This window comes from Brachycentrus maculatus, unplaced genomic scaffold, assembly GCF_059751285.1.
Source record: "Brachycentrus maculatus isolate JH-2025_06_01 unplaced genomic scaffold, ASM5975128v1 h1tg000117l, whole genome shotgun sequence".
NCBI classification, from domain to species: Eukaryota; Metazoa; Arthropoda; class Insecta; order Trichoptera; family Brachycentridae; genus Brachycentrus; species Brachycentrus maculatus.
The window spans coordinates 838,714-853,579 of record NW_028280870.1 but is presented as its reverse complement, the minus strand read 5'-3'; the positions used below and the strand labels follow the sequence as shown (position 1 = coordinate 853,579).

The window sequence follows — 14,866 nt, the reverse complement described above, 5'->3', positions numbered from 1 at the left end:
CATGTTGGCCTTCGGGTCGACCAAAAATCGCATGTGTTAAACATTTTGTGTAGTTTTAAGTGTGTAAACAATGCTTTCACCACAGACATGCGTTTAGAGCTGAGGTTAAACATGCACTTAGGTTAAACGTATCAATCAAAACAGCTTATATACTCGTAGGATGAAAGGATTGGGCGGGGTTTGTAGTAGATTCGTCAATATCCGTAGGTAGATTCATCAATATCCAATTCAAACCCCCGGCTCGTAACGCATGTCTGTGGTGAAAACTTTAGTGCATGTTGGTCTTCGGGTCGACCAAAAATCGCACGTTTTAAACATTTTGCGTAGTTTTAAGTGTGTAAACAGTGCTATGGTAGTGAAGGGTTGTATTGTTTGCATGCTATGGTAGTATTGTCCTGACGAAGAAACGGGTACGTCTCGAAACCGGTAGACATAAAAATCTCGGTGAATGGTTATGTATTAATATTAATAATCTTTTTGTAAAAAAATAAATAAGTAAATATATCTGGTTTATCCCTAGGTAGGCTAAAGAAATAAGTTCTTACCTTCGTATGATTTATCCACAGAACTAATCTATTATTTGAATAGTCTATGGTACTTTTGTCTTTGGCTTAAGATCTGGAGAACACTGTTGAAAAGTCAATTTTTAGTTACGTAAATTTGCTGGCTGGCGAGCAAATCGAAAATGGCTAGCAATTTGCTCAAATTTTCTAGCGTCTTGCGCTCATCTTCGGTTTCGCGCTCACTTCAACGGCGGCTAAGATCACAATCTGCGGCCGAATACAAAGAAGCCCTCATCAATGTTCCTCCGACCCGAGTGACAACATTGGCGAACGGATTGAGGGTCGCGACCGAAGACTCGGGAGCCGCTACAGCAACCGTCGGTGTATGGATCGACGCGGGATCCAGATTTGAAAATTCCGAAAATAATGGAGTCGCTCACTTCTTGGAGCATATGGCATTCAAAGGAACGGCGAAACGTTCTCAAACTGACCTGGAATTGGAGGTTGAGAACATGGGCGCACACTTGAACGCTTACACATCGCGGGAGCAGACTGTTTTCTACGCCAAGTGCTTATCCAAGGATGTACCGAAAGCGGTCGAAATACTTGCCGACATTATTCAGAACTCGAAACTCGCCGAACCCGACATCGAACGAGAGCGCGGAGTAATCCTGAGGGAGATGCAAGACGTCGAAAGCAATCTGCAGGAAGTCGTGTTTGATTACCTTCACGCCACAGCTTATCAGGGAACTCCTCTCGGAAATACTATTTTAGGACCGACCAAGAACATCAAAAGCATCACGAAAAATGATCTCTCGGAGTACATTCAGTCCCACTACAAGCCCTCCCGTATCGTATTGGCAGCGAGCGGTGGAGTAGAGCATAACGCCCTCACCAGTCTGGCAGAGAAACAGTTCTCCGGGCTGAGCAGCGCCTATCCGGGGGAGATCCCCGCTCTGTCGCCGTGCAGGTTCACAGGATCCGAGATCCGGCACCGCGACGACTCGATGCCGCTGGCGCACATCGCCGTGGCGGTGGAGGGCGCCGGTTGGACCAGCCAGGACAACATCCCGCTCATGGTGGCCAACACGCTCATCGGCTCCTGGGATCGCTCGCAGGGTGGCGGCTCCAACAACGCGAGCCACGTGGCGCAGGCCGGCGCCTCGGGTCTCTGCCACAGCTACCAGTCCTTCAACACCTGCTACAAGGACACGGGCCTGTGGGGCATTTACTTTGTGTGCGAGCCCATGCAGTGCTCCTACATGCTGTACAACATCCAGGGCGAGTGGATGAGGCTGTGCACGTCGGTGACGGACGGCGAGGTGGAGCGCGCCAAGAACATCCTGAAGACCAACATGATGCTGCAGCTGGACGGCACCACGCCCGTGTGCGAGGACATCGGGCGCCAGATGCTGTGCTACAACCGCCGTATCCCGCTGCACGAGCTGGAGCAGCGCATCAACGCCGTGGACGCCTCTAACGTGCGCAGTGTCTGCATGAAGTACTTGTACGACCGCTGCCCCGCCGTGGCCTCCATTGGCCCCGTGGAAAACCTGGACGACTACACTCGTATCCGATCCGGCATGTACTGGACGAGGGTGTAATTTATAAGTACATAAATGTATAATTTAGCTCTAATTTAACTCTCAACCTGTATAAGACATTTCCAACACCTTCGCCGATGCGTAGAAATAAAAGATGAATACGGAGGATATTTATTTAATGTGGCAACATGTAAATTTTAAATAAATAATGTTAACAAAAGGGTCTTTAATTTAAACTATAAATGTTTTATCTTTATTAGCCGTTTGGTCAGGTTTGGCAGCGGAAGTGGCGGGGGGTCGAGAAGAGCTGATTTTCCTCTTGTTACTCCCGTAAGGCAAAACTTGGTCATTTCCCGCCAGGAGACTAGCCGACGACATCAGCACGGAGACCTGCTCTGGAGTGGGACAGCTTGCTATTATTATATCGTCGGTCGAGTATTTCCCATTATTCAGTACTTGCTCAATTTGCATGTAACTTCCGATCAAATTATTCTGAAAAAAGTACAAGTACGAACCAGTTTGAGTTAATACTATTGAATAGTACGTATCCAGATCAATGAATAAAATGTGACAAAATGTGTGTGTGTGTAAAATATATAAATCACCTAAATTTTACTTGTAATTCCATAATACAACAATGTACTCACTCGTATGGGACGAAACAGTATAAACTCAGTTTCTTTATTAGCCAAATACAGTTGCATGGAGCGTTGTAAGGGAGCTAGATTGCTTTTAATAAGTCGTTGAGTTTCCAGTAATACAGCTGCTATTTGCTCCGGAGAAATACGAGTGGCTGCTCCCTGCACTGGAGGTTTTTTTGTCTAAAAAGAAAGAACATCATTGTCAATAAATGGACAAAATTATTACCATTTTCTGATAAATTTATGTCTTAAGATACTAATACGATTCATAAGTAGCCTGTAGTTCATGTAGTGAAGGGGAACCTACTTTACAATGCAAAAAAAATCATTTTTCATTTGTTACATTTTTGAAAAGCAATCATTGTACTCCCTTTTCACATGATTTTGAAATATGTAATATGGTAGGAAAAAAAATTTAACACTTATTTAACAATGATACATTGTAATTTCAGTACAACAGTAATTTGGAATTTCCTACATCCCTCGCATGTATGTACTTACTACTCAGTACTTTGCCCAGATAGGTATGCAGAAAGGCGGCTAAGACAAAGAGGGACGAAAATCGCAAGACTCCAGATTACAGTGGTTTAATACATACAGTCAACAGTGCACTAGTACCCTTTTTTATCACGTGGAATGTATCCACCGTGGACATGGGGAGTACAGTGTATTAAACATATCTGAACTAAACTTTCAGAATTAGTCTAGAAATTACACTATTATTGTTTTCATTATAAAACTGATAATTCAAGCCAGCTTTGTGCTGTGAAGGTGGTGATGCTGCTGCTGCTTAACACAATTTGTGTAACAGTGTGTGGATTTTGTCAATTTTTCACTACTGATCTTCAACAGTGCGTGTAAGTTTCAATATTCCAACAGTATTTTTATTAAAATACCAGCAGCTATACATATTACTGTTTTTTATAAGTTTTAGGATGAAATTTGAGTATTGATTAAAGTTCTCTTAAAACATTACAATTTTATGTCCTTGTGTTAAACGAGCAAAATAATCATATTGAAATATTTGTATCTCACATTTTCTATGAATGAAAGAAGAGGGGCAGCCAAAATGTCTGTAGAATGCTTTATGAATGTCTCGCATGAAGATTTGAGTTGTCTATCCACTTCTTTCCTCGAGTCCAACAGCATTTCTTTAACAATAGGTGTCCCTTCCAGTAAAAACTCCAACAACGCATTGTTACTGTTCATTGAAAATAATTGATTCCTCTTTTGTATTAATCCATAAGCTGCATTCTTCACTTTACTAAAATCTAATGTTGTTTCTTTAACTGTGAAATCTACTTGGAATGGCGCAATTTGTTCACGGAGAATCAGAAGATGTTTGATTTGGAAGAGTTCACCATCTATATTTGTCTGAAAGAAAACAAAAATACAACATCATATACCATCTTTGAATTTATCCACTCAGCTTTGCTACAACATATGTCTGTTTTTTTGTAATTTTTTATTATTGTAAGCATGCAGATGATTCTCACTTTATTGTTAGAAATTTGTTGAGCGGCATTAGCGACACTTGCGACACAAAGGGAGAGAGCTTCTTGTGAAAGCCCTTGAAATACAGGTCTCTCTAAACATCGATAGAGGCGTGATAAAGTTGCAAGGGTTCTTCTTACTCCAGGGTACCACATGCCATGTAGGTCTGCCGGGGAACCTATAAATTAAGTAAAACTTTAATGGATAATAAATCTACATATGTACAACCACTATAAAAGATAATATGTATAATGCATAGATAATTGGGAATCTACTAAATTTGTATTTTATTGGGAATCTAATAACAATCTACTAAATAAATTAAATAGCTGTTATTATTATACACTACTAATAATGGGCCTGGACTTCAGCCCTAATTTGTAATCATTAAGGCCACTTACTGTTTGTTAAAAAAATTACACAAAACTTAATAGAGCAATTACCGCATTTATGATCAAATGCAGACATATTCTATGATTACATTGTGGTAACTCAGGTAGGTCCCTTAGCGGACAGTGGACGTACCAAGCCCACAAGTTTACAACAGTGAGTTAGCGACAACAGTGACATAGCGGAGGCTATAAAAGCCCTTACACACTTGCAATTGCCCTCTTTTCACCTGCCCGCTCAATCAAATGTATCCAGAGCCAAAAAAGTCATGTCATTGAAGCTCTTACACACATTTGAACCGATACTAATGTTACATAAAACTAACTAAACTAATAGCCTTATTTTAAAGCAAATTTATATATGTTTTAAAATTGAGCATATTAAATTGGGATTGTAGCCACTGATTTTTTGGTTATATTTATACTGATAATTACGTTAATGCTTAAGAAAAGAAAAGGAATAAAAGCCTTCACCTGCCGGTCTATAACGTTGATTTTCGTTATTAATGTTAGCTACTTCCTGAGACGTCATAGAACCAAGAGATGCCATTGAAGCATGAGAATCGGATCTTTTTAATGACTGTTCCTGAAGAGACATTGCGATTTGCTAAAAAAAAGTTAAACAAAGATAAAATAAACTGGTTTGAGATGTTACTTTAAAAATATATATGTACCATTAAAAAAAAAATAACCTCCATCATGAGTAGTTTCTCGGGATAGGCCAAGTCTCCTGGAGCAGGCTTATAATTCAAGACATCTGATCGAAGACAAACATGAGCGCGGTATGCCAATCTCTCCTGAGAATCTTGCAATAGCTGCGCGGCTACTCGGCCGAATGCAGCAAGGGGTTCAGCTGAAATTTATGAAAAACATTTAAAACTTTGGTATTCACATTAATAAAATTAGTATATTTATATAGAGCGGACACCGTAGTCACAAAAAACGCGCTTAGAGTGTCAGAAATGAAAACTCTAAGAAGCATATCTGGCAAGAGTCTACGAGACAGAATAAGGAACAATAGGATAAGGGAAATATGCGAGATCGAAGATGTCGTTAGGTGGGAAAGGCAACGAAGGAGATAATGGTATGCACATGTGAGGAGAAAGGGGCCATCCAGACTACCCCTCATTGCACTGTACGGCCATCTTCAAGGTAGACGACTCCAGGGCAGACCACCAAAGAGATGGATCGACAGCTGAGAATCGACATCGCAGGAGGCTAATCCCTCTTAAAAACAGGCCACAGGGCCAACACCAAACAGAAGAGTATATTTATCATGCAAATATGTATTACTTTAAGACACGACGTAGACTTATCTAACCCAGTAATCAATCAGAAGTACCCTCGAATTATAATGCTACTGTAAATATTTACCTTCATTTATATGGTCTGTTGAATTTGCATAGCATTATTGTACATCTAATTCAAAGTTCACTTACGATTATTGTTGACATGTTCTTCAAGCATTTCAATCTTCAAGATTGTGCACAGCTCAGCAAGTGTTTCCAGGTGATTAATATGAATTATATAAGGCCTTAGGGTATCGTAGAGAGTGTTGCACAGTCCAGATAAGTAAGAACTAAAATGAATTTGAAATACGATGAGAAATTGTGAAATTTTATTAATGACAGCTCAGCCTCATCATGGAAAATTTTTACATATTATAAAAATACATATATAAACACTAATAATTTAATTGTTGACATCAATGATTGTTTCGACCGTAAGAATAAAATTCCAAAACTTGGGACTTCTGTTATCACATTACTACAGCGGAGCATTATTTCAGCGTTGTTAACGTACCAGGACTAAATTCATTCCGTACGCAGAAAACTGATTTAAAATCGTTAACGCAATGGTTTTAATAGCATTGCTACCAATGTCAAAACAAGCATTTAAGTGAGTTTGCAACTATTCAATATGTTGCCAACATACTAAAATGCTTTGTTTCGATAAGCAAATTTTGCAAATGAAATTTTGATATTTAGGATTTTTATATGCACTAAAAGAATCTTAAAAATCCTTTTATATATGGAGCTTGTTAAGGTCAATAAATCTTTGTGTTTTTTTTTAATTTAGTGGTATTTTCAGATACCGGGTTGTGTTTGAAAATAGTAATCTAGGGATAATATTTTTGAACACTTACGTAAGGAGTGGAGAAGATTGCGTAAAAAATTGGAAAAACAGATCCCACTCATCTTGTGAAATGTGAATAAGAAAGGAGCAAGCTGAACGCGTGAGCGTGCAGTGATCTCCTTTATGATTGTCTGTCAGCTCCTTGATGGCACTCTCAACGCCTCCCCAGATTACTTGGGCTCTTTGGGAGAGGTAGCACTGCTGACAGTCATTCAGTAGATTAGCATACCTAAAATTTAACGGAGATAAAATAGGGTCTTCTCACAATGCCAACCTTAAATATTATAACAAATATGTATTTATTTATGATTAAATGGTGTGTTTATTAACTTATAATTAAATTTTGTATGTAAATAAATATATATAAATAAATAAATAATAACAACAATATACCCCATAGGCTTAAAAAAAAAAGAGAAATGTACGACCAATGTTTGCTCTTAGTAATGACATATGGACCAGAAACACGCTAATTAAATCAACTATGTATAAGTAAACTCAGGGTGGTGTAAAGAAAGCATGAATGGTCTATGCTAAAATAAAGGCTCTCGGATGGAAAAACAAACACCGAAGTATGCAGATGATCCGGCATCATAGATGAAGTTGAGAGGATGGATAATTTAAATGATCGATTGCAGGACATATTGCCAGATTAAAAGACCAAAGGTGGACCAAAAGGGTAAATAAGTCGAGACTTCGTGAGGACAAAAGAAGCAGAGGGAGATCCCCCACATAATGGACTGATGACCTGAAAAAAGTTGATGGAAATTGGTTGCAAAAGGCACACGACGAAGATGCTTGGAGGAGCATGGAGAAGGCCTATGCCTAACAGTGGACTGATGTGACTGTATAAAGAAGAAAAAGTTCAATACTCACTCTTCAGTCTTTTCAACTCTCTCCTCCACTTCTTTCAAAATATCTTTCAGCTTTGGTGCTGCAGCTTGAAACTTCCCAAAGAACAGAGCGAATGCAGTGTCAGCAGTAGGATTGGGTGGAATCAACTCGTTGGGTTGTGACGAGGCTCCATCAAGATTTGGCCTCGGAGTCAAGACCTGTTCCGTGGCGTGAGTCAGAATGTGGTTCACGTAAGACCGTATCAGGTTCACAGCTCGGGACAGGCAGTGCCGGTATTTCACAAGGTAGGTATGTGATTCTTTATAATTTGGCTGTAATAAATAAATAATGACAGTAAAGACGTCAAATTATATACCACTATTACCACATTGTTTGCGGGAAATGCTTAAAAGCGTCTTTTACATACTGTTGGTAGAGAGCGGGAGACGCGTATAAGCGTTCTATTTGCTTACTTTTGGTAGACGCGAGAGATGCCAAAGAACATTGTACAGATCAGAATTGGGTTTACGGTTACTTGTGATCAGTATACTGAGGGTCGGGTGGCAGACTGTCTGAGTATAATAAGGGGCGATAAAAAAAACCGCCCGATAACAATGTGTTAACCCATCCGCATATTAGTTTTTTTTCAAAACATGTATATAAAGACACTAATTGAATGTATCCCCGCGAGTAAGAAAGTTGCCCCGCCCGGAGGGAAGGTGATATGGTTTGTCAAACAAGAAGGCGCTAATATTTTGCACCTGATAAAACGAGAACAAACATAGAAATAATCTTTAAATGCAGAAAAAGGTACCGCGAACTAAACAGATTGATGTTTGTGGAACAAAACAGTCCAACCAATCATAACGCTCGCGTGTTTGAGGCGTCCACGGTTGTAGAGTACCCAGTAATATATGCTGAGCATTTTATACAATTAATTAATGATCAAACTCTTAATTTCATTAGACTTTTTTGTACAATATATCCAGTTACTAATTTAACTTTTGTTTAATAAAATCCATTGAGACTTACATTAGCTTTCAAATAATCCATACACTCATCTATTTTATTAAGAATAGTAAAGAAGGCTTCGCTGGATACGGAGAGTGTGGGACTGTTTAGACGTTGAGACAAATTCTCTACTTGAAGGAAAAAGTGTAATTTCTTCTTTATTTCTTCACTTATGGAATGCAATAGCATCTGATCAGCAAGAAGTTGTTCGCTCACTGAATGGAGAGCATTAGTTTTAGTGGAAACTAAATTGTACTCCTCCGACAATTTATTAAAATCATCCAGTGAACCATCCACCTGAAAGTCAACAGTAACAGACATCAAAAAACAAATGAAAAATACATTTAAACAAAATTTGTAAATGTTGCCAGAAGATTGAATTTGTATATTTGTCTAAATGTTTTGTGTAATCAATTAATAAAATTGACATTTTTTGCATTCATGTTTCTTTTATTTATTGCTGAAATCCAACACATGAATTTTTACCTTCTGTAAGAATATTAATTTATAAAAATTAAGTGACAACCTGACATAATTTTTAAGGACCGTAAAATAAAGTAATAATGAAAATTTTGTATATTATTTTATTACCTGTTGCAAGAGGGTGTCACACTCATTCTTACGCTCCTCTAGCTGCTTCCAGTAACTCAAGTATGGAGCATCTTCTCCTGTTAACAATGACTGTTCGAGACCCTCATACCACTCTAAAAATTGCTGGGTACTTTCAATATCACTTACTTGAACTGAGTTAGTATTATCAGTACTTATCTGCGGAGTTGCTTTACTTTGTTCCGGAGGAAACTAAAACAACACGGAGTAAACAAATTAATTAACTCAACGCAGCGTTAAGAATTTGAAAGATGAATAAATGATTTTATTTTCAAAAATTTAATTTGTTATTAACTTTACTTGCCTCGTCAGGAATAAGCATATTTTTGTATTCCTCTGACATATCAAAAATAACGTCTCTTTGTAAATTTGTAAGAGGAGCAAGAGGTTCATTCTGCAGCTCCCATTGTAACAATTTACTTTGAATTTTCTTCATGTTTACGTTTTCCATATTTTCGATTACTACGTCAGCCACTCGCGGTGGGCAGCGGCGATAACATTTGACATGACAGCGAAAATCTGTATTGCCAGTTAATCATAGAATCATCATCGTTCTAAAAGTGTGCCATATAAAATTAAAGTCTTTGCTTTCGTTTCCTGCTGCTCAAATAATAGATAAAAATGTATTGAACTTTATTTCCAATTTGATCAAAAAGAGAATGTTTAAGTATCTATCATCACAGAATGAAAACATCATGTAGTACGGTTATGTTGGCTTTTACCACATTATTGATATTCTAAAGGATAAATAAAACACGTTATTCAAAACATTTGGGCATATATATGCTTTTATGTAGGAGGAATCACGGGAGGTGTCATTTGTTGCTGCTTACCAATCCACAGGTTTGAAATAAAACAGAATACTTATAAGAAAGGATTAAAAAAAATTAAGAAATAAATCGATATTCGTGACCCTAGACAAGGGCCTCCAAAATAAATTTACCCAGTGCGTCTTGTACAATTTATCCATTCGGCTTTATAAGTGAATGTTTTATGTATATTGTAAGGAAAGTAGAAATTTAATTAATTACATGATTTTATGGAATTCATATCAGCGAAATCTACCTGAAAAATATAAGCCCTTGGCAGAGTTGTATGATGTATCGAGAGGCAGATCCAATTTTCCACTAGATTGTATGATTTGACGTCACTGTACTAATTTATGAACTACAGCATAAGTTACATGTACAATGCAACATTTAATTTTGTCTAATATGTTTTTAAAAAATCAGCATTTATATTCGTCAAAATAGCGTTGACGGCCATAGGGCCAATATTGGTTACTGAGCAAAATATCGTAATTTCAACCTTTATATAACTAACTAACTAACTAACCATCACGCCGCTTCTCCGCAGGGGTAGGCAGAGAGAATCGAACGCCAAACCACTCGGTCTTTGCAAACATTCATGGCCTCTTCTACATTCATGCATCTCCTCATACATACCCGACGATTATTACGACTCCTGACCCGGCCGCTTTCAAGTATTTGACATACCCGATTGTGCCAAGTTTTCCTCGGTCGTCCTCTGCTTCTTTTTTTTTCCTTTATATTTGATTTATAAATATGCATTTTTGGATATCTAGTTTTATTAGCTAAAATTTTTAATTGAGGGATATGGAATAACCCTCTGTCAATTCGAAATGCAAGTGATGATATTTTTATAGTTTATGTACTAATTAATATGTAATTTTCCATCTTATAACGCGAATTCTTATTATTTAAGATCAATAAGTCTTGAGAAAAAAGCTGTTTACTTCGAAACCGGTCGACGTTATAATTAAAATAAAATAAGAAATGCAATGATTTTATAATAAAGTTGTTTATAAGATGATATATTTGTTCAAAATATAACTAGGAGACACAGTAATACATAACAATAGCATAATACAAAAATTTGAATTGTACATTTATAACTCAAAATTTTAAAGTTAGCTTTATTTTAAACTTAAAAGTTTAAACTATGATGTAATTTATATACACGTTTTAATATACCATAAGTACGAGTATATAATTGTATATCCGAATGTGCACTCACATTGATACGATATTGCACACTGCACAATGTACGTATCTCCCAATATAAAATCCTAACGTTGTTTACATTATTGTCACAATTTGAAATATTTTTTTTAATTTTATCAAATCGTTGACGTATGTCCACTTGGTAAAAGTTTTACTTACGATTGTGCTTTGTGTTTTTATTTTAGTGTTTATAAAATATAATAAAACTCAGTGAGCAACATTTTTAATCATAGCAAATTCATTAAATGAAAGGGAAACATTGTGTTTATATAGATACAGGTTTTAACATTTTATCTTTATTGAAAAAATAACACTCGCGGTTGCAATTGTTCATAAAACATGTTGTGATTTTTAAATTACTTTCAGTGTAATTTTTATTCAGTTGCGTTAGTGATTTCTACATAATTTAAAACAGATAAAGTTTTAAAATTTCATTTGTTTTGTGTATGTTTAAGGTAAGGATACTGTACTGATATTTTACTTTTAAAAGTTGTGACTCATTCCGAACGTATTATATATTATAATCGGTATCTATTTTTTTAATGTTTTATTTTTAATTGAATTTAGGCATAAAACAAACAAAAAAACTATGCGGGAAATCGTCAATGTACCAATGTTATTAATATTTTGTGAAAAAGATTACATTCAATTTAATTTAAGACATTCGAATAAAAAAAAACACATGTGTACATAAAAAGTTTCAATCTTATTTTAAATGGATGCATAAGGATTGATATAATTTATTATGTTATAAGATAGTATGAAGTGATTTCCATTGTATATGGGTCTATCTAATCATGCTACATTTTACTTTATGAGGGATTCTTCCCCATGATAAAAATATGTTTTCTTATGCTTGTATTCTTGAATGACGTTCAACCACTGATTTGTAACATATCAAAAGCATATACAACCTATTCTACACATATAGTTAGCTGATATATGAATGTAGTTTGATGGGGGTCAGTGTTTAATGTATCAAGTGAATAAATTGATCTTTTTTCATGGAATATGAAATCAATAATTTAATACGTATTTTACATTTTTTTTACGATTCACTTCGTCATAACTTAACATTTTGGCAGTTAACATAAATTTAAATAAAATAAAGGTCTAGTCATTAGTTGAGTGAATGTAATAAGAAAATCCAATCTAAAGATTTATAAATCTGGATAATTTTGATAAAAACCGAAATATTTATTTTACTTATATTTTTTTATAAATAGGATTCTATCAACTTGAAGCTACTACTTTAAGTACCTACCTATGATTTTAGATCACAATAAGTAATTTTAATCTTCCTCCTGCGAAGTGATTATTTTCGGATATGATTGATATACTAAAATCACTTGTCGTTTTGAGTACGTGAGATCTTTTATTATCATGAGCGGATCATGAAATAAATATGCAAAACAATTATTTCAATGCCCGATATCATAATCTCTACACTAATCAATGACAAGTGAATCATAGCGTAATGAGAAAAAGTTTTTTTAATTGCAAGACTTGTCACAATATTTTCCGGGGCTCGATAGATATGGATTGATATTTCACAAGGTTTTCATTTATTTGGTTCAATTATTTTTAATGTGGCCATTCCTGATAAAACCTTCGCAATAGGAATTCGCTACCTTAGAATATTATTACAATTTTTGACCGCGTAAATAGGGAGGTGAGACTAATCTTGTTAGCGTAATTAGGTACATACTTTTTTTTGAGCGATAGCGTTCCGTTTATGATATTTTTTTTATTTCATTGTTTTAAATAAATAATATTTCGAGTGTAATATATATTTCTCAGATTGAAATTCGCAACTCCGAGAGTGTTGACATTTGTTTTGGCGGGATCTGGCGGGAAAACTTTTACGTGAAAAAGTGGGTGAGTAATTAGGTACCTACTCATGTTTTTTTTTGAGCGATAACGTTCCGTTTATAATATTAAAAAAACACTATTTATTTCATTGTTTTAAATACGTTATAATTCGAGTGTAATATATTTCTCAGTTTGAATTTTGTAGCTCCGAGAGTGTCGACGTTTGTTTTGGCGGGATCCGGCGGGAAAACTTTTCCGTGCAATAGTGAAATAGAAGAGCGATCGTCTAGTGGATTCTCGTTGGCCTCGCGAGGCTTGATGGGCTCCGCAGTAGTACGCTCGGCGGTGACATACAGACGCGCTGCCCGCCAGACCATGAGCTCGTCTCCCGAACGCGGCGCCGGCGCTGGCGCATCCACCTCCGCAGTAAACACCTCGCCAGCTACAGCCGGAGATAATGCGGACGCAGACGTCGAGAGTCTGGGAGAAGCGCGGAGTCAAATTCACGTGAGTACTCTACTCCACAATTTTCAATGTATGACGCGATGCCAGAAGGTATGGAGAACGAATGGAATTTGAATTAATTTTGAAAAAAAAATGTTTTAGTAGTATTAAAAGTGTATGATAAAATTGAAAATGCTAGTAAATAATGCAAACAAAAAAAAAGAAAACAAGAAAACCATTTTACATAAAATGAATAAGTTCCACCTCTCTTGGTAGGTTTTTCAGAAGACCATTTGCCTTCCCACTGGTATTACTAATGATAAATTGGTTCTGTACTCAACTGAAAAATAAATGGTCTGTGTTACCTGACTCCTTAATAATTGTTCGGTTGTTAGAAATCTATATGCGTATCCAGTCGTCAGGATTATAAACCAGATTATATTAGACTATCTAACATAACCGTTAAATATTATATTATATAAGTACATACATGTAAATTAAGTGGAGAATAAAAAAGAATATAAACATAAATTTTGTTAAAAAATAATAAACCGTAAAATATCTGGCCGTATAATTAGCTTATTTACTGTCATATTGTTCTTCAACGAATAATTTATATATACCAAAATGTATTTTTCTTAAAAAAATTAAAACGCAATATTTTTTCAAACTTAAAATAACTTAAAAAGTAAAGTACAGTCAGTACCTAGCCGCATAGCAGTAGTGATAAAACCATAGATTTTTAAAAATAAATTTAATTTGATAGAGACATAATTTCTGCAACAAAAGAGGCTAGTTATACGATTTACTGTGTATTATTAATATGTAACCCCGTTTCGCGAAGTTGTTACCTCGGAATCCTATCAGATGCAGTCCCATTTGATTTAATTAGCAGGCTCAGGAAAAATACACAGTTCAGTGATTTTTCCACCTTTCGATAGCTGTATGTTTTAGTTCGCGCTAGGTTTATTTAATATATTAAGTAGATAAAACTAAGTTTTTTGTTGGCAACGGTAGTATTTTTTACTACTCCGAGGCCCCCTTTATCTTATCGGGAGATAATAATTATGTGCTCGATGTCACGATGCTGATAAGATTGTCAAGTATTTATGACAAACCATGCATTTGCCATTCATATTTCATCCATACAACGGTGAATTCTGAGTCACTGATATTAATAAATGATTTTTTTGTTGAATTACAAGTACATACAATAAGGAACTTGTTAATATTTTTTAATTTAATTTAATTTTTTTTTTAAAGTTAACGGGATAAGGATGATAATTCTGTAAACACTCCATATATACAATTCCTAAGAATTAAGGTGATATGTATGTTCAATATTTGGCCGAATGGTGAACGTTACATACTTAGTGTATAAAGTTTTTACTTGACATACAATAACACGTCGTAAGTCCTATAAAT

General features: G+C 35.9%; 2 protein-coding genes across 2 annotated transcripts; one reads left to right on the top strand and one right to left on the bottom strand.

Moving 5' to 3' along the window:
• Positions 1-588: 588 nt before the first annotated feature.
• UQCR-C1 (Ubiquinol-cytochrome c reductase core protein 1) lies at positions 589-2,267 on the top strand. Its single transcript, XM_088259500.1, has one exon. The coding sequence runs from the start codon at positions 686-688 to the stop codon at positions 2,105-2,107; it is 1,422 nt and encodes a 473-aa protein (XP_088115626.1). The 5' UTR covers positions 589-685; the 3' UTR covers positions 2,108-2,267.
• Positions 2,207-9,671, bottom strand: Cog3 (conserved oligomeric Golgi complex subunit 3). Its single transcript, XM_088259499.1, has 12 exons — positions 9,466-9,671; positions 9,144-9,353; positions 8,574-8,849; positions 7,584-7,873; positions 6,718-6,936; positions 6,011-6,150; positions 5,264-5,424; positions 5,046-5,178; positions 4,185-4,360; positions 3,724-4,062; positions 2,695-2,868; positions 2,207-2,539 (listed from the first exon to the last, which is right to left on the bottom strand). Exons 1-12 carry the CDS (start codon positions 9,610-9,612, stop codon positions 2,279-2,281), a joined length of 2,526 nt encoding a protein of 841 aa, XP_088115625.1. The 5' UTR covers positions 9,613-9,671; the 3' UTR covers positions 2,207-2,278.
• Positions 9,672-14,866: the final 5,195 nt, after the last annotated feature.

Excerpts from the sequence above, each read along its gene's own strand:
- Cog3 (XM_088259499.1), bottom strand. The coding sequence starts at position 9,612 with ATGGAAAACGTAAACATGAAGAAAATTCAAAGTAAATTGTTACAATGG. Across the intron at positions 5,425-6,010 it reads AGAACATGTCAACAATAATC|CTGAACCCCTTGCTGCATTC; the intron begins GTAAGTGAACTT and ends CATAAATTTCAG. Across the intron at positions 2,869-3,723 it reads TTCTTTCATTCATAGAAAAT|ACAAAAAAACCTCCAGTGCA; the intron begins GTGAGATACAAA and ends CTTTCTTTTTAG.
- UQCR-C1 (XM_088259500.1), top strand. The coding sequence starts at position 686 with ATGGCTAGCAATTTGCTCAAATTTTCTAGCGTCTTGCGCTCATCTTCG.